The 24,321-nt window shown below is 49.3% G+C and overlaps 2 protein-coding genes across 9 annotated transcripts in view; both read left to right on the forward strand.

Moving 5' to 3' along the window:
• The window catches only part of LOC118521862 (uncharacterized), a 62,355-nt gene extending 51,334 nt beyond the window's left edge, over nt 1-11,021 (forward strand). The window contains exons 3-4 of the mRNA XM_078053577.1: nt 5,879-6,252; nt 10,563-11,021. Of these exons, the coding sequence (XP_077909703.1) occupies nt 5,879-6,252; nt 10,563-10,656 (468 nt within the window). The 3' untranslated portion in view covers nt 10,657-11,021. The remainder of the gene's footprint in view (nt 1-5,878; nt 6,253-10,562) is intronic.
• Nucleotides 11,022-13,709: 2,688 nt separating this feature from the next.
• Nucleotides 13,710-24,321, forward strand: part of TIAM1 (TIAM Rac1 associated GEF 1) — a 373,738-nt gene continuing 363,126 nt past the window's right edge. For all 8 annotated transcript variants that reach the window (XM_078053766.1, XM_078054151.1, XM_078054194.1 and 5 more), the window contains exon 1: nt 13,710-13,885. The gene's annotated coding sequence lies outside the window, so the exon portion shown is untranslated. The remainder of the gene's footprint in view (nt 13,886-24,321) is intronic.

A 24,321-nucleotide genomic window follows, 5' to 3' on the forward strand; every position in this document is an offset into this window, starting at 1 on the left:
AGTGGAAGAGGGAGGTAGAGCAGAGTCAGTGTCCTGGGGGGGGCAGCATGAGAAGGGCTCCACTGGCCACTGCTGGCTTTGAAGATGGAAGGGCTCCACGGGCCAAGGAGAGTGGAGAGCCTCCGGAAGCTAGAAAAGGAGAGAAGACAAATGCTCCCTGCGAGCTTCCAGAGAGGAATGCAGCCCTGCCAACACCCTGATTTTAGCCCAGTGAGACTCCTATTTCAGACTTCTGACTTCCGGAAGTATGAGACAGGAAATTTGTGTGGTTTCACTAAATTTGAGATCATTTGTTACGGTAGCAATAGGAAACGAATGTAGCAGGTCAGTCAAGGAAAAAAACGAAGTTCACTTAGGAGATAACCTCTTTCTTAAAGTGGTATTTATCAGATAATCAATATGAACATACTGTTCTATGCTCGGATATTCCCTTCCATGTGACCCACTTCAGCAAAGCACCTGTCGGTCCTATTTTGTACATTTTTTCTTTGGATTAGAGCCAGTGTTTATTACACGAAACACTTTTTTCTTTTTTTTTTTTTAAGCAGGGATTATTTTGTCTTTTTTTTTTTTTAAGATTTTATTTATTTGAGAGCGAGAGCGTGAGAGAAAGCACAAGCAGGGGGAGCGGCAGAGGGAGAGGGAGAAGCAGGCTTCCCGCAGAGCAGGGAGCCCGATGCGGGGCTCGATCTCAGGACCCCGGGATCATGACCTGAGCCGAAAGCAGACGCTTAACGACTGAGCCACCCAGGCGCCCCTATTTTGTCCTTTTGTAGCTGGCTATTTAAAATGACTTGCAGGGTGCCTGGGTTGGGTGCCCCGCAAGTCAGTTTGTTGGGCGGCTGCCTTCGCACAGGTCATGATCTCAGGGTCCTGAGTTAAAGCCCCGCGTGGGAGTCCCTGCTCCATGGGGAATCTGTTTCTCCCTCTGCCCCTCCTATCCGCTCCTGCTCTCTCTCTCTCTCAAAAGTAAATAAATTAAAAAATAAAATAAAATAAGATGACTTGCAATAATATCCAGGCTCTTTGTTTCCAATTGGGAATTATTTTAGGGTGGGAAATGGCAGGGAAATAGTGCACATTTTATATTTCCATCATTTGGCCAAAGAAGTAATACAGGAGTCCTAGGTAAACACATGGGGCAAGATGCCCGGGTAGCCGCACTGGCCAGTGGCTTCCAGTTACCAGTTGATATGTTAGGAAGTCAGGGTTTGGCCAATCCGAGCAACTAACTGCAGTAACGGGGACTCCAAGGCCCTGGAATGTTGCTTCTTTCATACCACAAGTTTTGAAACGATAAAAGCAACACTTGTTTTAGAGGGGAAAAAATTCACTTAAATCCCTGGAGGAGGGATTAATGCAGCTATTGAGAGGCACCTATGGGCGGCCGGGTGCAGACGTGGGATAATACGGCGTGTGCGGACCGCCGTGAGAAAGGGCCCCTGTCCCGAGCCCGGCCGGCTCCCCCTCGGGCCCTGGCCACAGTGCGCCTGCGCCCTCCGCCCGGCCCCTCGCTCTCTGCCCCCAGAGCCCCATGACTGCGATTCTCCTTCACTCCCAGGCTTTAAAAGAAGCACTTAGAAATCGCAACAATGCATTTTTCCCTCTCCTTTTCGAAAAGGAGAGAAGAAATGCTTCTGAGGACAGAGGACACTTTTTCAGTGACCCTTTGCTAACTAACCAAAGAATCCCATTGAATTCCACAAACGGTTACTCAACCGGGAAAACGGACCCAAACACGATGGGAAAAGGGTATCTGTGCTGACCCCTAATGCTCAGCATGGTGTGTGGGGTGGTGGGACTTGCTAGGGGCCTATGGGGGCCGCCCCTCCGATTCCTATGTTGGAGTCCGTTAGGTACCTTAGAATGGGACTGCATTTGCAGATGGGGCCTTAGAGGGTTAGTTATGTTAAAATGGGGTCCTTCTCTTGAGTCTGGATCCGATAGGACTGCTGTCCCTTATGAGAAGAGGAGATTGGGACAGAGACGGAGACACCAGGGACCCTTGTGCAGAGAGGAAAGACCATGTGAGGATGCCTGGAGGGAGCAGCCATCTATGAGCCAAGAAACCAGCCCAGATGACACCTTGATGTTGAACCTCCAGCCTCCAGAACAGCGAGGGAACACATTTCTGTTGTTTAAGCCCCCCAGTCTGTCATCCTTTGTAATGGCGGCCCCAACGGATTAATACAGTCCTTAAAAAGCCAGACTGTTATACTTCTTCCAACACAGAACAGACACACTGTTCTGCCCTCACAGCAGCCCGTGCCAAAACTCTGAGGTTCGGGGCGCCTGGGTGGCTCATCGGTCAAGCATCTGCCTTTGGCTCAGGTCATGATTCCAGGGTCCTGGGATCAAGTCCCGCGTCAGGCTCCCTGCTCAGCGGGGAGTCTGCTTCTTCTTTCCCTTCCCCAGCTCGTTCTCACTCTCTCTCTATCTCAAACAAATAATCTTAAAAAACCAAAAACTCTGGGGTTCCAGCCTGATCCTGCCACATGCTCAGCACTTCCCTTCCAGCCCTGCACCCCCCCATTTCCATTTCCATTCCTGCTTTCCCTGCTTGCCTCTCTCCTCACTGTGCACCTCTGAAGCGGCATGTCCCTAATCAGTGCCCATTCCTTACCTTCCAAAAAAAGTGGAAAAGACCACGGCCCTGGACACACGAAGTGGGGGCCAACAGACCCTCTGGGAAGGGAGGACGCTGGGTCCAGAAAAGAAACGAGACCTTCCAACAGAGATTCCTGCAAACACCTCCAAAACTGATTGGTCTTCTGCCTCAAATACCATGTGATAAGTGTCATAGGCACGGGCTGCGTGTGTCAACTCTGAAAAACGGAGTGACAGATTCTGTTTGGGAGGTGGGGCAGCAAGGGCTAGGGAAATCATCAGAGGCCTCCCTCTGGGAGAATCACTCATTAGCTCTCTGACCTGGGGCGAGTTACTCCATCTCTTTATCTTTTGCACGGAGGTTATAGAACATGTTTTGGAAAGTTGATGTGAATATGAAATGAAAAGTCGAATCAGAGACCGCATAATGTAAAGCCTCACACATCGCAGGTGATGAGTAGCCATGAGGAAGAAGAGGGTCCCTGACTTTGAATGGGGAGCAGGATCATGCCGGACACAGAGAACTGGGACACAAGAAGGTGTTGGAGGCAGAGGGTCAAGGAGAGAAAAGCCTGGCAGGGGGAACCCTGGGTCATCTTGTGTAGATGGGGAACAGGAGAAGTATGGGAGCATTGGGGGAAATCAGAAAGGCAGGACGGGTCTTCAGTGCCAGATGAAATCAATGTTCTTTATCTTATATTTAGTGGAGAGATTTTTCCAAAGAGTGAGTGACAGAAGGGTGGAAACCAGAGGTGGAGGGACCAGTGAGAAAGCTGTTGCCATCATCAGAAGGTGGGGGTGTGAGCTGGGGCAAGGGCAGGAGCCGAGTCATTTCCAAGGTTGGATCTACCCACAATTGCAGCTTGGACATTTATTTGATGAGGAGTAAAGCCGGGGTGGGGGGGGTAGTCCAAGCTGCCTCCCATTTTTCTAGCCTGAGCACTGTCTCTCTAGGTGGGAAGGCCAGAAAGTGACCTGGGAATCAAAAGAGGTTATTGGGTGGAGGTGCCTGGCTGGCTCAGTCGGTAGAGCATGCAACTCTTGATCTTGGGGTTGTGAGTTCGAGCCCCACGTTGGGTAGACAGATTATCTAAAAATAAAATCTTAATTAAAAAAAAAGAAGTTATTGGAATTTGTTGGTGGTTGTTTGGGGAAGGTGGTGGAGCAGATGCAATGAGATTATGGACATGTTAATTTCATGAGCTTTTTGGGTATCTGGGGAGAGATGTGTAGCAAGCTTGTCAAAAATGAGTCTGGCTTTCTGTAGGTGAGTCAGGGATCTGTAGGTGTCTCTAACGTCGGCCGAGTGCTGGTCTAAGTTCTTTACTGTATGGAGTCACCCCATCCTCATAACGCCCCACGAGATGGACAATATTATGAGCCTCATTTTACCAATGAGGGCTGTGATGGACTGAATTGGGCCGCCCTCCCCCAATTCATAGGTTGAAGCTCTCAGCCCCCAATGCACCTGTATTTGGAGATAAGGCATTTAGGAGGTAATTTGGGTTAAATGAGGTCATAAGGGTGGGGGGCAATCCAATAGGGCTAGTGTCCTTATGAGAAAAGGAAGAGTCACCCGAGTTCTCTCTCAGCATGCGCACAGAGGAAGGGCCCGCTGAGGTCACAGCAAGAAGACAACCATCTGCAAGCCAGGAAGAGAGTTCCCTGATGGCACCTTGATCTTGAAATTCTAGTCTCCAGTACAGTAAGAAAATTAATTTCTTGGGGCACCTGAGTGGCTCAGACGTTAAGCGTCTGCCTTCGGCTCAGATCATGATCCCAGGGTCTTGGGATCGAGTTCCGCATCCAGCTCCCTGCTCAGTGGAGAGCCTGCTTCTCTCTCTCTCTCTCTCTCTCTCTCTCTCTCTCTCTCTCTCCCTCTGCCGCTCCCCCTGCTGGTGTGCTCTCTCTCTGTCAAATAAATAAATAAAATCTTAAAAAAAAAAGAAAATTAATTTCTTTATTCTAAATTAACATAAATGTTGAAGCCACCCAGCGTGTAGTATCCTGTTAGAGCAACCTGAGCTAATACAAGGGCAATGAAGCACAGAGACGTTACCTAAGCTTCCTCCAAGTCACACAGCTGGGAAGGAACAGAGGCGAGATCTGACTTGGGGCAGAGTCCTTGCTTTTAATCACTGTCCTCTCTGCCTTTCACTACCGCTTCTGTAGAAAAGTGCGTGTGTGTGCGTGTGTGTCTGTGTGTGGAGGGGCGGAATCTCCGTGCGGATAGAGAGAAATTGGGCTGCCCCCTTCTTCCCAGAAGACAGGCTGATTTCTGTGGTTCCCGTGCACCAGCGTGCTTCCTGTGAAGAGCAGAGGCTTTTAAGCCTAGCGATTGTTTTGCTGAGGCAGCATGGCTACGTTCCAACCTCTTCCATACCCTTCCGTCCGACGTGGGGCGCGGGGGGGGGCGGTTCGGGGGGGGAGAGGAACGGCTCTTGCCACTTGCGTAGAATCGTAGAATCGAGAATCAAGGGATGGTGGGAGGCAGGTGGAGCGAGCGGGCTCTGGCATGTTCGGGTCACGTGCCGGGGGGAGTGGGAAAGAGGCAGCCCTGACTGGCCCTGGCCTCCCTGGGTGTGGGAGCCAAGGGAGCGGGGCAGGGGCACGACCCAGGGATGGACGTGGTCCTCGGCCGTGGCAGAGCCCCGTATGGTGGCAGGCGGGAGCCACGCTCACCGCCAACACAGCAAAGAGCACAGACCGGTGGGGTCCCTGCCTCGCGCACCTGAAATGAACACAGCGTGTGCGTCAGCTCTACTTTAATCAAAAGGGGGGGGGGGTCCACGAGGCTAAGACCTGGTAGAGAGTCTCGGAGCCCCCCTAGCATGCGTAGCTATGGTGTGCAGAAGAGCTTTTGTTCTTTCCCGGGGTCGATGAATTAATAATCGGGCGAGGGTGGGCGGAGGCAGAAAAAAATCAAATCAAATTGGTTGGTCTTTTTTTTTTTTTTTTTTTTTAAGATTTTATTTATTTGACAGAGAGAGAGAGAACAGAGGCCGGGGGAGTGGGAGAAGGAGAAGCAGGCTTCCTACTGAGCAGGGAGCCCGATGCAGGGCTCGATCCCAGGACCCTGGGATCATGACCTCAGCCAAAGGCAGACGCCTAATGACTAAGCCACCCAGGCGCCCCTCAAGTTGGTTTTCTTTCGGAGACCGTGGATACCTTCCCAGTCGTTGTTTTTGATTTCCAGCTCTTTTCCCTTAAAACACGTTTTGAGGGATAATTTTTTTTTTTGTGGTTGTTTGTTTGTCCCTTTGCCTTGAAGTTTCTGAAATATTCCACGGCGCCGTCCTTGCCAATTCTGCAGAGTGTTGCTGTTGCTCGGAGCCTGTTCGCAGCCAAGTGGGAGAGTTTCTCCACAAACTGCCGTTTCAGGGAAAACACAGAAAATAAAATGCAACCAAGCACATTACACAGAGGAGGGAGTCCTAAGTTCCCTGACTGTGATGCGGCCGGCCTTGTCCGGCCCTGCCTCCTTACCTGGGCTTTCTCGGCGCTGGTCGCACATAGGAGTCCGCATGTTGAGGCCTCCCCGGTCTTCTCTCCGCGGTTGAAGAAGGCTCGTCAGGGCTGGGAAAATGTCCTGGCTCCCCAAGCCTTTTCTGGACCCTCTTTCACCCTGCTCCCACCTGTCCTCAGGTAAGAAAGCCCTGGTTCAACTAATTCTTTTACTAGGAAATCTTTTTTTTTAAGATTTTATTTATTTATTTATTTATTTGAGAGAGAGAGAGAGAGGGAGAGAGTGAGCAGGAGCAGGGGGAGGGGCAGAGGGAGAAGCAGACTCCACGCTGAGAGCAAAGCCCGACGTGGGGCTCCATCTCATGACCCTGAGATCAGGACCTGAGCCAAAATCAAAAGTGGGACGCTTCACAGACTGAGCCACCCAGGTGCCCCAGGAGGGTTTTTTTTTTTAAATATTGTCGTTCCTCTCAGGTGGCTCTCATTTTCAAAGAGGGCTGATGTGTTTCCCAAGTTTGATGGGAGGATGAGTTACCTGGGGATTTTATTAAGATGTAGATCCAGATTCGGTGTGTCTGCGATGGGGCGTGGGACCGTGCATTTCTGACACCGGCCGAGAACGCTGCTGCTGGTTTGTAGACTCGGCTTTGAGGTGCCCGGTGTAGGCAAACCCTGAAGGTTGAACGGTTGTAGGGAACACTATTGGGATATGTGTTAGTCAAGGTTCTCTAGGAGAAACAAATCAATAGGAGATCTTTACATATACAGAGAGAGAAAAAGAGGGAGAAAGGTGTATGGGGAGGAGGTTTATTATAGGAATTAGTTCATGTGATTACAGAGACTAACATCACACGCTCTGTCATCTGCAAGCTGGAGGCCCGGGAGAACTGACGGTGTAAGTTTCCGTCTGAAGGCCAGCAGGCTCAGGCCCAGGGAGACCTGAAGTTTCCATTTGAGTCTGAAGGCACGAAAAGACCAATGTCCTAGCTTATACAGTCAGGCAAGAGGAAAGCCTCCTTATAGGAGGGTCATCCGTATGGTTCTAGTCAGGCTTTCAACTGATTGGATGAGGCCCACCCACATGAAACAGAGCAATCTGCTTTACTCAATCTACTGATTCAAATATTAATCTCATGCAAAACACCCTCATGGACACATTCAGAATAAGGTTTGCCCAAATGTCTGGGCACTCTGTGGCCCAGTCAGGTTGACTCATAAGATGAAGCTCTATAAGATGGGAGGGTGAATCCTCCCTTGGGGGTCTTCATGGCTCCTTTGCTTATCTTCTTGGAAGTCTTCGGTCAGAAGATCCAGATGTGTCCCCTTGTCAGCTGGATGTTTGTTGCCGCACCGGATCTCCGCGCTCTCAAGGGCAACTCTCTACGTAACACCTGGGCTTGACCCATGCATTCTGGCATAGAAACAACAGATGACACTTTACATTTATGTTGAACTCTTAATACAGTTGTCCTGGATGCCTGCTCTCTGAAAGGTCCAAACTGGGGGTCAAGGAGGACCAAGGATGAGACCCCCTATAGGGGAAGGGGTTTGGGAAGGACAGGCTATGTAATTGTGGGGCCCAAAGTAAAATGAAAATGCAGGGCTCCTTGTTCAAAAATTAGGATGAAAAAAATTAGGATTTTCAAGATAGCAGGAGCAGGGCATTTAACCAAGTGTGGAGCCCTTCTGAGAGCAGGAACCTCTGGAACCATACAGGTCCTGTGTCCCTTAGGCTTGTTCTGGGTAGAGTCAGCTCAGAAGCCAGATAGGGCTAAGGGTCCTGATGGAAATTCTGGGGTATTGATTTGTGCCTCTTTTTGTTTTCCTTCCTTCTTTTCTTTTCGTTTCCTCCCTCCCTCCTTCCTACTTCCTAATTTCAAAAGCCTTATCACTTTCAATGAAATAATGTGTTCATCATCCATTATACTTGTCATTCCAGATATTTATAAATTAAACCAGTTTGTGTCACTTTTATGGCACTTGTAAATCCCGTGGCAGCAGTGGCTAGAGTTAGAGTCCTGTCTACTAAGTCTGTGCCGTCTGGATGGCTGTGGGGGTGTTGTAGTCGGAAGGGGGGGCTCCTGGAAACACTCAGGCCAGGTTTTGAAGGGGTCTGCTGTCTGTGTGTCAGGATACACTGCAAAGTTCTAGAGGAGTGTACCTCCGAAGAGAACCACCCAGCAATGGCTTACCAGATCCAGAAGGCAGAGGTTTTACTCTCTCTGAACCTATTATCAGAAACTTGGAATTCATTAGTGACTTGACTGGTTGGTTAGAGAAAATCTCAGAAAGGTAAAAAAAAAAAAAAAAAAAAAGGCCAGTAAGATTGGACTAAATAGAATTTTTCCATTTTATTTTTATTATTTTTTTAAGATTTTTATTTATTCATTTAACAGAGATACACAGCGAGAGAGGGAACACAAGCAGGGGGAGGGGGAGAGGGAGAAGCAGGCTCCCTGCCCGACGTGGGGCTCGATCCCAGGACCCTGGGACACTTAACGACTGAGCCACTTAACGACTGAGCCACCCAGGCACCCCTCCATTTTATTTTTTAAAAGATTTTATTTATTATTCTTCTCCCCCTCCCCCTGCTTGTGTTCCCTCTTTCCCTGTGAGTCTCTCTCTGTCAAATAAATAAGATAAAAAAAATCTTAAAAAAAAATAAAAGATTTTATTTGAGAGAGAGAATCTCAAGCCGACTCCCCGCTGAGCATAGAGCCCACCTGGAGCTTGATCCCAGGACCCTGAGATCATGACCTGAGCTGAAATCAAGCGTCGGATGCTTAACTGACTGAGCCGCCCAGGCACCCCAAACTTTTCCATTTTAGATTTTAGCCCTGACTATCTGCTAATCCCTCTAACTCCGGGGGTGGGGGGATTAATGGGCTAAAGGGGTCTTGGCAAGAGATGGACAAATTTATCAACAGTTGCTTTGGCAAACCAAATTCTCATCTCTCTCCTAGTGCATTTCAAGTAAATGAGAACAGTCAGTGATTTGTAGCAAATTTTTATTGAACACAAGCATTCAAGCTCCAGGAGAGTAAAGCACACCCTCAAGGGGCTTAAATTTAGTTGGAGAGAACACTATCCTAGTGCTACCCTCTTTTCCATGAGGGAAGCCCGGCTAGACATAGGTGTTCTTATGGGCTGCCTCCCATTCTTTCCTAAAGAGGGCATCCACAACTAAATGACAAAAAAGAACATACTGAGCTCCTCGTAGCAGAGAATTCAAGAGGCTAACCTTCATTCATTCCGTGAACATTGACTGAGTGCTTTCTGTGGGCCAGGCTCTGTTCCAGACACGAGGGGTGCAGCAGTGACCCGAACAGACCCCAGCGGTGCCCCTAGAGAGCCCTGTTCAAATGGAAGGCCAGGTCAGGAGCAGAGGTGACACAAGGCTGCTGGGAGTAAGGACGTGGGCTCGTCTCGGTGGTGTAGCCTTACTAGGGAGGGCCACTTGTGACTAACCTTTGTATTTTGTGAGGCTTTCAGTCAACAGTGGGGAAGAAAATGTTGACTGGTGGCTGGAGTTGAGGTCATGTACCGGAAACGTGATTTCTGCCCGTTCTCTTGTCCTAAACCCTTAATTCTGCCTTCGACCACTCCATTTTCTCCCGTCATGCCAACGCTATGTTTTCTTCAGATGTCAACAGTGCCCTCAGGAGATGAGATGCCATAACACTCTGCCAGATGGCATTTGTCTGTGTTTTAATCAGAATGCCCCCTTCTCTTTGCCACAGGGTGAAGCAACCAGATACTGTGTGAAGCGAACAAGAAACAGCACAAAAACCTGCAGTAGCTTTTGTGGTCAGGAAAAGGTAGCCAAAGGCCGGATGCGCTTAATTCTGTTCACCCCCGTGGTAGCACCGGGAAGGTGGGAAGGGCTCCCATGGTCGCCCCTGAGCCGATTCTGAGAGGTGAGAGTCCTGACATGTTGATGTAGGTGGGGCTCTGGGAGTGAATGATGGGAAGAGCCCAAATGGTGGTTTCCTCTATATCCACCTCCCCTTTATGGACAGGGCTAAGCCTTTCAGGGTTTTCAACCACTTAATGAAATGTCATTATTCCCTTTTTAATTTTTTTCTCCCTTCCTCCCTCCCTCCCTCCCTTCCTTTCAGGTAATCTCTATGCCCAACGTGGGGCTTGAATTCATGACCCTGAGATCCAGATTTGCACTCTACCGACCGAGCCAGCCAGGAGCCCCTCATTATTCCATCTTAAAGATCAGGCCACTGTGACTGAGAGTCTTTAGTTAACTTCGCTAAACCCAAGAGCTAACTTTTACGAGTGCATACCACGTGCTGTGCGTGACCTCTTTTTAACCCTCTCAACATCCTTATGGGTTAGGCCGTTATTCCTATTTTACAGAATGAGAAAGTGAGGCTTACAGAAGATTAAGTATACTGCTCAAGGCTTCAGAGCTGGAAAGTGGTGGAGCTTGGATCCAAACCAGCCGGTCTAACTCGTGAGTGCTCTTAACTGCTTTTCAGATTTCTTCAGAGCAGCAGGAACTATGCCGAAGGCTATCAGATGGCCACTCAGGATTCAGCTGAAGTTCACCTTGCAACAATGGCACCTCCTTAACAACAGGGCCAAGATGGCGGCAGCCCTGAGCAAGGCAGAGAAGAGAGTTCCATCTGTTCCCTTCCAGGAGAGCCTTTAGCTACCTGCCACTGACAAGGAGGCCTCAGCAGGTTCCACCCACATGTCTCCAGGGGAAGATGTTTGTTTATTTGTTTTTTATTTTTTATGAGCAGGGGGAGGGGCAGAGGGAGAAGGACAGAAGCTCAAGCAGACTCCTTGCTGAGTGTGGAGCCGGACTCAGGGTTGGATGTCACGACTCTGAGATCATGACCTAAGCTGAAATCAGGAGTGGGATGCTTAACCCACTGAGCCACCCAGGCACCCCGGGAGATGTTATTTAATAAACATTATTTAATGTTACTATATGCCAGGCACTCTTCTAAGCTCATGACTAATATTAACTCATTCATCCTCATACCTACCCTATATAGTGGGCACTATTGTCATCTCAATTATAAAGATGGGGAAACTGAGGCACAGAGGTGTGAAGTAACTTGCCCAGGTCATAGCTAGAAAATGGACTATGAGTTGAGAGTAGGCAGCCTGGCTCCAGAGGACAGCCAAATGCACTTCTGAACATACTTTGGGAAAAACCATTTATATATATATATATAAATGAATACTTTAATATATATTATATATATTTATATATAAATATATTTAAAAATATATATCTAAAAATATATATCTATAAATATATTATATATATATATAACGAGAATATATGTATATATTCTTCCAATATGGTGACTTGTAATCACTGAAGAAATTGCTCTTTCTCCTGGGATGAAAGCTTCGCCAAGGAATGATTCTCCATTGAGAAGCTTGGGCAAGGTATTGGCTGTGACGAAGGTAGTTTTTTGAAAGGGTGTCTTTTGGAAAATCTCACAAACTTCACTCAGAAAGCTCCCTGCAACACCCATCATGGCACCTGGTGGACATACCACTCTTGATCTACTGTCCTAACGATTCTTCTCAAAACGGATGCCTTAGAAGCACTTCAAATCTTCAAAGCTCTTACCTCTACTTATAGCTCCTCTCTCTCTCTCTATATATATTTTTAAAGATTTTATTTATTTATTTGACAGAGAGAGACACAGCGAGAGAGGGAACACAAGCAGGGGGAGTAGAAGAGGGAGAAGCAGGCTTCCTGCAGAGCAGGGAGCCCGATGCGGGGCTCGATCCCAGGACCCTGGGATCATTACCTGAGCTGAAGGCAGACGCTTAACGACTGAGCCACCCAGGCGCCCCAGCTCCTCTATATTTATTGATTAAATATTTTTGAGTGCCCCAAATATGGCGAGTACTGTGCTAGGCACTGGGAAACAGCAGAGAACAAGACAGATGCGATTCTGGATGGAATGGAGCGCTGTGTGGTGGCAGAGGACCAGAGGAGGTACTTAACTGGCAACAGCCCACATAATACAGGGGGGAGTGGGAGCACTGGGGATTGGGGATGTGGGTCTTTAACTTTGACTGGATACAGGAGGTTTCCAGTGGCTATCTCACTGCTGCACAGTTGGAATTCAGCAAATGTCTACTGCATGAATGTACTGCCTGCAAAACTGGGTTCTGAAGAAGGGGCAGGAGTTAGTTAAGTGAGGGGAAAGTAGAGGGGCGGGGGGGGGGGCGGGGTGGTATTCTGGGCAAAAAGGGAAGAGCCCAAAGGTGAGGGAGCAAAAATGAGATTTTCTGCTTGGAAGGATGATTCCGCAGAGGGGAGAACAGATTTCAGGAGGGCTTGGGGGTAGAGAGACACAGGAGGCCTTTGATGTGGTCGGGGCGAGAGAAATCCGGAGGAGGGCATGGATTTGGGAAGCAGGCGAGAACAGAGGGGAGAAGGAGGAGGGAGAAGTCAAGGATGATTTTTAGTTTTCCCGTTCAGGTTTACCCTCTAGGACACAGGCAAAGCCTTTTGCGGTTCCTTTAGTTTTCAACCAGATCACCCCGCGAGCCCAGGCCTTCCCACCCCTCAGGTTGTTAAGGGATATTCACCCCAGCCTTTGTTCTTAATGGTGAAGTCCAAGGCTCTTCAAGTGCGGAGGGAGCACCGGCCCAGGGTGGGGAAAGCTTCGTTAGTCCCTACCGTCCACGTCCCGGCTTCGATGTCCCTCACAAGCTCGCGAAAGGTAAAGGGCAAGAAGCATCGGATTTTACAGACGGGACCGGGAGGTCCATGTGAACCTTGCCCAAGTCCGTACTCTGCCCGGTAGGTGAATGTAAGGCCCAAGCCCCACGCTGTGATTTTAAGTGCACTCGCTGGGCAAGGTGAGTCACCTCGGGGAGTCCACGACTCCCCAGGATTCGGTTAAGGCCACCGTGCCCCACCTGGAGCCCGGTTGGCGCTAACATCCCCCGGCATCCACAGGGAGGGATTACGTTAGGGTTTTCCTGCCTCTCGTAAAAAAGTTCCTGTCTCCCTCTAGAGCCAGGCACACGCCTCCCGAGCCAGACCACGTGTCGCAGGTACGTTTTTTTTTTTTTTTTTTTTGGTTCTTCCCCTCCCCCGTTCCGTTCCCCTTTCCTCTCGGCCTTAGGTGGCAGGAAAATCCTTTACCTCCGACCAATCCCACTGATGCTGAGCCGCGCGCGCGCGCCAACTCGAGCTCCTTCTCTGTACGTCATTGGCCACCTCCACCTATGCAGAGTGACAGGCAGCTTCGCCGACCTATAGACGGAGGAGGCGGGGGCCGCTCGGCCCTCCCAAAGCTGCTTTGTTAGGGGCTCCCTCGCCGTTCCCCAGCCCGCCGCGCCTCCGCTGCCTTTCCCTGCTCTCCCCAGGCTGCGCCGCCGGCGCCTTGCGGGGTGGCAGCTCCGGAGCGCGCGGCGCCCGCATCCTTCCAGCCGGGCGCCACCGGCGGGGGATGCAGCGCGGGTACCCAGCGTGCTCCTGTTGTCACTCTCCAGCCCAACTCTGAACGCCCCGCTCCTGTATCCGCCGCCTCTGATTGGCCGCCTGGAGGCGGAGCGATTGTCAGGCGGCCCAATCGGAGCTCGGTTTCCCACGGGCTCCCGTGGCCCCGCCCCCGAGGCCGCTGGCAGAGGCGCCCTGACAGCTCTCATTGGCAGACGGCGAGCGGGCCGGAGCGCGGCCGGGCCGAGCAGCGCCGCCGCCGTCGGGCGCGCAGCTCTGCAGCGCCGCGAACGCCTCGGCGCCCGCAGCCCCAGGAGCCCGGCGTCTCCGCATTGTCCCCGGCCCCGTCGCGGAGATCCGGGACGAGCGTCGCGGGTGAGTACCGCGGGCCTGGAGGGCGCGGGCCGGCTGTCCGAAGCCGCCCCGAGGGACCGTGGTGAGGATGCCCTGAGCCGCTCTGCCAGTGGCGGGCACGTCCTGACCCCGGTCTCCCGCACACTGGGGCTCCCGGCGGGTCCTAGCTCCCCCCGATTGGGCTTTACTCGTATTGTTTTCGTGTTCACACACTTGGAAGGTGAGGAGCTAGCGAGGGGAGGCTAGAGGAGACATCCCTCGCGCGAGGGAGCTGTCGGGAGGGAGACGAGCCAGCGGCGCCCAGGTGCCGGGTGCCGAATGAAAGTGACAGTGTACAGGCGTTGGCATTCGGTCTTCTCGGCAGCAGGAGGTCGGCGCTGACCTGCGGCGGCGGCCGCACTTTGTATTTATCGGCTGATTTTTATCAACTTCGGGGAGGGCGTGCGTGTGCGTGCGCGTGTGTGTCTGTGTGTGTGTCTCCGTCCCTGACTTGGGCACCTCCAGGCCTGGGTTTTCGGCGACGTTGCCGGCGCTCACCTTGGCGATCCGCGGCGCGCTCGGGGCCGGACACAACGGGGCGGAGAGCCTGGGGGCCGGCACACAGGGCCGGGGACCCGCGGCTGACCTGGGAGGAGGCATTTAAAGCGGCATTCTGCGCGCGCGCAGACAATGACTGGTCCGGGTGCGGGGTCCCGGGGGCTGTGCGTGGAGTCCCGGAGCCAGATCCCGACCCCGCCTCGCCCTCTCGCGGGCTCTGCCGCTCGGATGCTGCTGCGCCGCGCGGCTCACCGCCCGGTGGGGGACCCGCGTGGGGCCCGCTTTTGTTTACAGACCTCGCCATTGGGCGAGAGCCTCGCGCTGCGCTCCCCCGGCCGAGGCTGCTGCCGCGCGCCCCCTCCGAGCTGGGAGAAGTTGGTGCGTGCTGTCAGGTGACGCCCCCTCCCCCGGCCTCCTGGAGAGATGCTGCAGGGAAAAGACTAGCCGGCGCCTTCGCGCCCAGTCCCCGCCGCGCACGGCGCCCCCCTAGGCCCCGTGCACCCAGAGGCGCCTTGTCCCGGCCAGGGGCTCTCTCTCAGATTGACGGCCGTCGGGGCACTGACCGAGCCAAGCTCACCTCCCTCCCAGTAGCATCCTCTGTTCTTGCCTCCGGATCAGCCCAGGTTGATTCCAAGTCTGCCTTTTCCTGCGTGCTGGCAAGTCTTGAAGGACGCGCGCGAGCCCTTGGGGACGCTGGCCAATCCATGCCCGCTTTTCTGGTACCCACGCGGCCCCGCGGAGCAGCTGTGGGGCATCCTTGAGTCCGGGCGGTAGCGATCGGCTTACCCGTGCGTGCTGACTTGGTGCACTTTGAGCTGGAGAAGAGGTTGAGAGCCTGGGCGCTGAGGTCAGACACACTCGGGTTCCAGGATCTGCTCAGTATCACTCACAAACCGAGGGATCCAGGCCGAGCTACTTCGTCTCCCTGCGTCTCAGTTTCCGAGTCAGTAAAGTGGGGATAATGTGTATTACCATTTGTTGGAGGCTGGGGGTGGTGGGGGTTTGAACGACAATAAAAATCATCAGTTTAGGGCGCCTGGGTGGCTCAGTCGTTAAGCGTCTGCCTTCGGCTCAGGTCATGATCCCGGGGTCCCGGGATCGAGTCCCACATCGGGCTCCCTGCTCGGCGGGAAGCCTGCTTCTCCCTCTCCCACTCCCCCTGCTTGTGTTCCTGCTCTCGCTATCTCTCTCTCTGTCAAATAAATAAAATCTTTAAAAAAAAAAAAAATCATCAGTTTAGCACACTGCCACAAATGAAACACTGGACTGTTGTTTCCCAGTTAGTTAATCTATTCTAGGGGATAGACCGCTGTCTTTCCCCTTTCTGCTGTTCTTCCCTGGCTTCTGTTTTATTTTAGAAAGCTTGAAGGACTGTTTTCAGCCTCAAACAGGGCTTGTTTTACTTGGCCTTAGGTTTAATTATAGTTATCTAATCGCTTTCAGGTCCTTTTTATGTGTTTGAATTTCCATTAGGTTTCGGTTGTTTCTGCTTTCCTCCTTCTTCCTGAGGGCAATGCTGAGGCCCAGGCCTGGGCTTGGAGGAAGAACACTTGTCCAGGTGGGGCCCGGTTGCCCGTGAACCAAGTGAACCAATGGCCTCCGAGCAAAGTGATTAGCGTCGGAATGGAGGGAGGTTTGAACAAAGAGATACCTGGAGGCAGGGAGGGAACACTTCCTGGTAGAAGTGAAATTTGAGCCGGGTCTTGTGGCAGAAGTTTAGTAAATCTTTGGTTTCTAGAATATGCTCTTTTGTGGGTTGTCTTTGCGTTTGGTAAACACAAAAGTTGCTAAGTAATTATCTTTGAATAGAGGAGAAATAAACCCAAGGTGGAGGCTGTGGACTTAACCAGGGAAGGTAGAGGGGAGAATTGATTTCAACGAGTATCTTCAAAATGCCATCAATGTGTTTTGACTTGTTTTTTCTCTGCCCCACCAGCCCCGCAGTTTCATACAAGAGAAACAAAAGCAAGAAAAACTCCTCTACAACCCCAAATGAGAGAGTTGAAAAGAGACAATCTCAGGCTTGGCTACAAAGTAAGATAGTATTGGAAAAAATGTTTCCAGTTTCAACACCCTTTGCTGCTGGGGGCAAATTACTGAGTTAGGTCCAGGAACCCGTCCTTTGAACGTGGACTTCCAGGGTCTTAACCGGCCTAGGAGAGCATACAGACAGACAGAAACCAGGTGAGGGACTTGCAGCTGTCCAGTGGGCGCAGGAACCCCCAGGGAATGCTCCCGATGCCATTCTGCTCCCCGGGCCTGCCTCAGTTCACCCCAAGGAGGTGACTCCCGCAAACAGAAAGAGCCAGTAGTCTTATTGCTAGATATCAATTAACATACGAGATAACCTATTTAATGTTTGCCTAGTGATGATTCTGAGCCTTCTTGCACTTGTTCTGGGAATTCTCTGGCCCCCGAGGGATGCTGTCCCCTGCTGCCATCGGGGATCAAATCAGTTGGGGGCCTAGACTTAAAAGGGAGCACGTGGTTCGGAAATCTCATTAGCTGACAATTTAACTCCTCTCTAATGCTCATCTGAAGAGCTGGGACAAAGACTTCCTCTCCTTTCCCTCTGCAAGTTCTCCCTCCCAGCTTCCCTCTCCTCTCTGCCCACCCCAAACATGAAAGGAAAGGCAGCCCTGGTCCAGTCTCCTCCCCACCCCCAAATTCACCAAAATTCCTGCAGTTTGTGACCCCCTCCCCCCCCCCCCCCCCCGCAGGCTTTCCGCAGTGCCTGGCCAGAAATCCCTTCCCCAGAGCTTTGCCGTGGGCCCACTGGGCATGCTGGTTAACAGTTGGTTCTTTCCTCTCCACACGGAGCTTGCGGTCTGCAGGAGAAACATTTTGTGAGACTGGGCTTTTGGGAAACATGAGGAAGGCAGGTGAGAATATAGGGATCGCATTGAAACCTCAACTAGAAGTCAGGGATGTCAGGGTGTTCTGCTGCCTGAGCGTGCAGGAGGGGTGAAGGTGGGAAGGCAGAAAGAGAATTTGGTTCCTATGGGCAATGTCCAGATTCCTGAACACCGCAGGTAGAGAAAGATCCTTATTTTCACTGTCTCCAGCCATTGGACTCTTGTATTGAAAACACCGTTCCACGGGGGCCGTGTTGTGTGCATGTTTGTGTCTACCTGACATGCGCGCCTAGATACCTACACACTTTCCTTTCTAAATTAAGCAGATGGGTAGAGTGTATGTTTCTGAGTGTGTCTGTTTTTTTGTTTGTATTTTTCTCAGTATAGGAACAGAAAGAACAGGCCCCAGCAAAATTTTTCAGTTTTTTTACAATCCCAAACTTAATCACTCTTGTGTTTCAGAAGAAAAGTTCTCATCATGGTAGGCCAAATCACTTATTGAAAAAAAAAATTTTTTTTAAAAAGATTAAATAAAGGAGGCACTGAAAGATAAAGCAGTACTCAGCCAGGAACAGAGTGTTTTGAAAATAAAACAATGCTCCAGTGTAAAAGTTACGGGATATTTATAGGTGGGTTTTCTCCTTCCAGCCCCTTCCCCACCTCCAGTCCCTTCCTTCCCACCCCCTCCGGCATAAGACTTTCACTGTTCCTGGGATCTCCAGGGACCTCGTTAAGAAATTCATAAAGGTCTAGACTGTGGTTACGGAAAGATTCCTCCTGTGCTTGTGTGAGAGTCTTCTAGAAGACCTTGGAGCTCTTTTGCTCGGTGAAGAGGTGCCTCCCTAGTGGGCTGAGGCTGAGCTCAGAGGCTCGCATTCCCCTGCAGGTGGGGTCTCAGTTCATTGAAATGGTAGCAGAAATGGGGGGGGGGGAGTGCAGCATACTGCCGTGATACAGGAGTCGGACGTGGAACAGAGTGATGGCGCGGGGAGGAAGGTTCTTTCAGCTGAGGGCATCGTCAGTTACAGAATGGGCCAAGGCCCTTTGAGTTTTGGTGCTGTCACAAAGTTTCTTTCCCTAAAGGGAGACTTGGGTGCAGTTGGGGAGATGGGGGTCCTCGAATCTTGCAGCCCTCTAGCAAAACCACAGTATGATATGAAAGGCATTGCAAGTTTTTCTGCCCAGAGCCACTTTGAATTTACAAAGGAGGAGGATTTTAACAAAAAAGCCACCTAGTATTATTTAACCTCAGTATTTGCCCTCTCAGAACGTGATTTTATTAAAGACCAACAGAACCCCCCTCCCCCCACCCTCCCTCCCTCCTCCTTGGCCGGGAGCTGCTAACCTTGTAAACAGAGATCAATTCTGGTTCCTGTTCCTGGATTCCTCTGTCCTCTGCAGAGGTGATAATGGCCCTGGAAGGCCACCAGGTCAGCCCTGGGGGAGGGGGAGGTTAGGGCCCCGAGAATGGGTCTGGGAATTTGCCCTGTGGAATTGTTGGGACCGTGGATGTGGAGTCCATGGCGTTGTCTACCTTTTGCTCTTCAGAAAGGGGGTGGTGATGGGCCTGATGTCTGCAGGTTGAGTCTGAGGGGCCTGGGGCGGGGGGGCCTGTCTTGCCTCCCCTTTCCCCCAGCCATATTGGAGGCCTCCCGTGTCTTTAGGATTCCAGGTCAAAGCCTGACCATCTCAAGGCGTCTTCAGATCCTGGGGCTAAGATCTCTTTTGACCCCACCTTGTCACCTGGGCTGGGTGGGGAGCACTGGCTGAATTGTGGGCAAGTGAGGATTTCCAGCAGGAAGGTCTGGGAGCCTCTGGAACTCATCAGCCAGTTTGGGGCAGTGTTTTAGAGACTCTGAACTGTGGGTTTATTCTTGCCGTGAACTTCTTATGTGGATTTTGGGGTTTTTGGACTTAAAAGGAGCCTGACCCAACTGAGGTAATGTGTTAGTTTTTACCTTTTTTTTTTTTTTTTTTTTTGCAAAATGTGCATCTCCATCTCCTCCCATGACACAAGGATGTCCTTGGAAAGTGAACACACTTAGCAGGCTGTAGGCCACCTGGGTTCTGATACCTGCGGGGCGTGGGGGCCCCTTTCCATGCCGGCGAGGCCCTGAGCTCCCTGGGTACCGAGGATGCTCCGTCATGCCTCTTACCTGGTGTCATGATCAGATTTATCATCTGACACCCTCAGAAGCGCCCTACTTTAGCTGTCCAGAATCAAGTCCCAGGTGTCCAAGTTGTTACTCTGATGATGTTTGAAATAACCATGGGTAGTACTTTCCCGGTGGCAAATTCTGCTGCGTTCTGGAGGTGAGCAGTGTGTTGACCTTCACCCTTTCGTGTTTAATGTGTGTTTAAACAGAGGTCCATTGTGCGTGTGTGGGGAGAGAATGCCATATTGCTCTTTCTTTCATCTGAAATGTCCTTTAGATCCCACCGTTGTTAGGTCTTTTTGAATATTCTTGCCGTGGTGAGACTCTGACCGTAGGATGATTCTTACCCTCTGCCGTTCAGAGGGCTGGGGCTTTGTACGTGTTTCTTGTTCTCTTAAGGATCTAACATACATTTCCACATTTGCCTTAATCGGGATGCAATCTCTGGCTATAAAACTCGAGTCAGTTTTGCCGAAATATACTTAAACCACAATTTTTACTCAGCAGTGATGATCCAGTTCTACTATTTTCCCCTGCCATCAAGTATATTCTTCTTTCATCCATATTCTTAAACTCCAGGAATGCCAAGTTTGATTTCTTTCTAAAAACAATGTGTAAATAATTCCGGATAACATTAACAAACTCCTGGAACAGGCAAGCTAACATGAAAAAGCATTTTGTTCCCATCCCTTTCTGCTCCCGCCCACTCCTGTACTCTCCAGAAAGGATCACTTTTGTTCCTTTTTGTTTTTTTTGTTCTTCTCGTGGTTGTCTTTGTATCTCTAAATAATGTACTTAACCATTTTTATTTATCCACTTCCTGCTAGGATGCAGGACCATTTAGTTGATTTATTGCTTCTTACCTCCTTCCTTCTTTCTCCAGATTTTTGATGGTTTTATTTATAGTTCTTATATTGATTATTCTTCAAGGCTTTGTTACTTATATAGATCTCTAATTTAGCTTCGTCAACCGAAGACTGACTTTTAACCTCCCCTAAAGTGAGAATATTGGTGCTCTGATCTGTCCTTTATCTCAACTCACCCCCCCACACCCCCAGCTTCCGTCACCACCAGGATCGTAAGATTGTGTTCTGTAAGCATGTCTATAGCTTGCTATTTTTTTTTTTTAAGTTTCATTTTTAATCTCTATACCTGATGTGGGGCTTGAATTTATAACGCTCAGATCAAGAGTCACATGCTCTACCAACTGAGCCAGCCAGGAGCCCCTAGGTTGCTTTTGTTTTTATAACAGCTTTATTCATATAGAATTTACATACCATACAATTTAGCTCCTTAAAGTGTGCAATTTGGTGGATTTTGGTATACCTACAGAGTTGTGCAGCCCTCACCATAATAAGTTCTAGAACATTTTCATCATCCCCAAAAGAAACCCTGTACCCATTTTTATTCCCTTCCCTTCCCCATGCTTCCCCCTCGCCTCTGGTAACCACGAATTGATCTGTCTCTATAGATTTGCCTGTTCTGGATATTACATGTAAATGGAATTACATAATATGTGGCCTTTTGTGTTCTTTCGCTTAGTGTCATGTTTTCAAGGGTCATCGTGTCGTGGCGTGTGTCTGAATTCCTTTTTACTGCTCAGTAGTATTTCACTGTATGGATACATCACATTTTATTTATTCATTCATCAATCGATGGACTTTTGGATTGGTTCCACCTTTTGGCTCTTGTGAATAGTTACTGCTGTGAATATCAGTGTACAAATATTTGTTTGAATACTTAAAATGTTTTTCTGGTAAGCACCTAGGAGTGGAATTACTGGGTCGTATGGTCATTCCATGTTTAGTTTTCTGAGGCATTGCCGCATTGTTTTCACAGTGGCTGCACCAGTTCACCTTTCCACCAGTAATGTGTGAAGATTCCAGTGTCCCCACATCCTGCCCAGCATTTGTTCTCTCTTGTCTTTTCGATGATGGCTGTTGTTGAGGTGACATCTCACTGCGGTTTTGATTTACATTTCCCTGATGATGACTGATGCTGAGCATCTTTCCATGTGCCTGTTGGCCATTCGTGTATTTTCTTTGGAGAAATGTCTATTCAGATCTTTTGCCCATTTTTTAATTGGGTTATTTGGTGTTTTGCTGTTGAGTTGTAGGAGTTCTTTTTTTTTTTTTAGACATTTATTTATTTGAGAGAGATAGAGAGAGCCCAGAGGGAGAGTGAGAGGGAGAGGCAGATTCCCCACTGAGCGGAGAGCCCGACACGGGGCTGTCTATCCCAGGACCCTGAGAGCATGACCTGAGCCGAAGGCAGATGCTTAACGACTGAGCCACCCAGGCGCCTTAAGTTGTAGGAGTTCTTTATATGTTTTGGATATTCACCCCTTATTGGATAGATGGTTTGCAGATACTTTTTCCTGTTTTGTAGGTTGCCTTTTCACTTTGTTGTTGGTTTCTTTTGCTATGCAGAAGCTTTTAAGTTTGATATGGAGATCCACTTTATTTTTGATTTTGTTGCTTGTGCTTTTAGACCTGATTTCCAGAAAATCATTACCAAGACCCATGTCAAGGAGCTTTCTTCCTATGTTTTCTTCTAGGAGTGTCATGGTTTCGGTCTTACATTTAAGTCCTTAATGCATTTCAAGTTAATTTTTGAGAGTGGTATGAGAGAGGGGTCAAGTTTCATTCTTTAACATGTGAATATCCAATTTTCCCAGCACCATTTATTGAAGAGACTGTCTTTTCTTTCTTGAATATTCTTGGCTCCTGTTGATTTCACATTAAAAAAAAGAGCAATAGTCAGTTTACTTCAAAAACAAAGTGTGTATGGTTCAGTTATTTATTTACCAAAGCTACATGAAGGAAATATTTGCAAAGTGATTTGAAAGTGAGCTGTCTTTGGGTATCAGCTTTTGGGCATTAAATTTCTGCTGGGTGATATTTCTTATTGTGTTATGTTAGGACAGAGGTTCTTAACTGAGGGCAGTTTTGCTCGCCAGGGGACCTTTGGCAATGTCTGGAGATATTTTTGGTTGTCACATTGGGGAGGTTATACTGGTATCTATCTAGATATAAGGAGATAGCCGGCATCTGGACACCAGGGATGTTGCTGACACCCTTTGATGCCTAGGACAGTCCCCCAGAAGAAAGAATTATCTGGTCCATAGTCAGTAGTGCTGAGGTTGAAAAACCCTGCATTCAAAAGACACAAATATTATTAGCACATATTTAAATTTCTTCACTTGGGAAAGGAGCTTATGTTTCCTAGATATTTGGAAACGAGCTGTCAGATTAATAATGAATAATCTGAGGCATCAGGTTATTTCGGTTATTATTTTAGCTGGAATAAATTAATAAGGTATCCTTTTTAGGATAGAAAGGTTTTTCTTCTTCTTGTTGTTGTTTTGTTTTGTTTTAGAGAGTGGGGAGGCAAGGGGCAGCGGGAGAGGGAGCAAGAATCTTCAGCAGGCTCCACGTCCAGCACTCAGTCTCACAACCCTGAGATCATGACCAGGGCGGAAATCAGGAGTTGGAAGCTTAGCCGACTGAGCCACCCAGGCGCTCCTAGGATAGAAGGTTTTAAAAATTGGATAATAAACAGATTAAGACCGCAACCCAAGAAAAAAAATTGGATAATAATTTCAGGGGTTTTGGGCTTCTCAGTGCTTGAGCAAGTTCACCCACTTAATGACTTCAGAATAGTGCTAATAACAGCGTTATGAACGGCGCATCCTTAGCCCTTAACTCTGCTGTGGTTAATGTTGTGGGAGGAAAAGTATTTGCAGTCTGATCATTACAATGTTACTCCTCTTAAGCAATTCATGGAGCATTAAAAACATTTTCGGAAGAAAAGTCCGGGGCAAGATCCACTGTGACATTTTAGAAAAATTTTTTGAATGTTAGAATAATTATCTCATCTTGAAATCTCTGATTAGGAATTATCATTTCAATCTATAAATATCAATTGAACTTTAACATTGCATTGTAATTATAAAATTAAAACCTCATAGCTGATTTTCATTTAGCTAATAATTTAGCGATCTATTTTTTTTTTTAAAGATTTTATTTATTTATGTGAGAGAGACAGAGGGAGTGCATGATTGGGGGTGGGGAGGGCCAGGTAGGGGCAGAGGGAGAGAGACAAGCAGACTCCTCGCTGAGCAGGCAGCTGGATGCTGGGCTCGATCCCAGGACCTGAGATCACGACCCAAGTCGAAGGCAGATGACTGAGCCACCCAGACACCCCAACAATCTAGTGTTTTCGAGTAGATTTAAAAAATTCATCCTGTGGGTTTTGTTTTTTTTCTCTCCTCCCCCCCCCCCCCCCGACAGTTAATGCTTAATGTGGGGATTGAATCTGCCTGCAGCCTTGGTCCTGGGCATCCCACCCATAGTAGCAAACCATTCAAACTGCCTTAAAGAGAAAGATTTGTGGGAGCCTGTCGTTGCGGGGTTTCAGCTTGCTTTGAGTAAGAACACCCAAATGTCCTTCTCTCTCTTCGAGGAAATGGGGTTAAAACCAAATGGATGGATTTATAAGTATTGCTAGTTAGCATTAGGAACTTAGAGTCTTCATGCCAAAGGCATTAGAGATCTAAGTTAACGGCCCATTCTTTACAGCAGGACTAGTTAACGGCTTATTAGAGTGAGAAGGGCTAAAATTATCCCTCACTGACGACCTCTGAATTTTAACTGTGGTAATCCATGTCTTCTCAACCTGTGATGCAGCAGTTCTGAGTCCCATCCAAGTCAGGAAAAGTGAATTTACGGGCCTCCTAAGCAACGAGCATCTAGCAATGTAGAGTGCCTGGACTTTATTAGGGACGCATGGAGCCAGCTCCCCCACCCCAACATTTGGGGGCTCAGCCCACAGCCACGACAGCTAAGAGTCCCGGGGCTCGGGGAGCCTGGTTCCAGGAGCACAAGATATGGTCTTGGTTCCTATGTTA

This window comes from Halichoerus grypus, chromosome 1 (assembly GCF_964656455.1).
Source record: "Halichoerus grypus chromosome 1, mHalGry1.hap1.1, whole genome shotgun sequence".
Lineage (NCBI taxonomy): Eukaryota > Metazoa > Chordata > Mammalia > Carnivora > Phocidae > Halichoerus > Halichoerus grypus.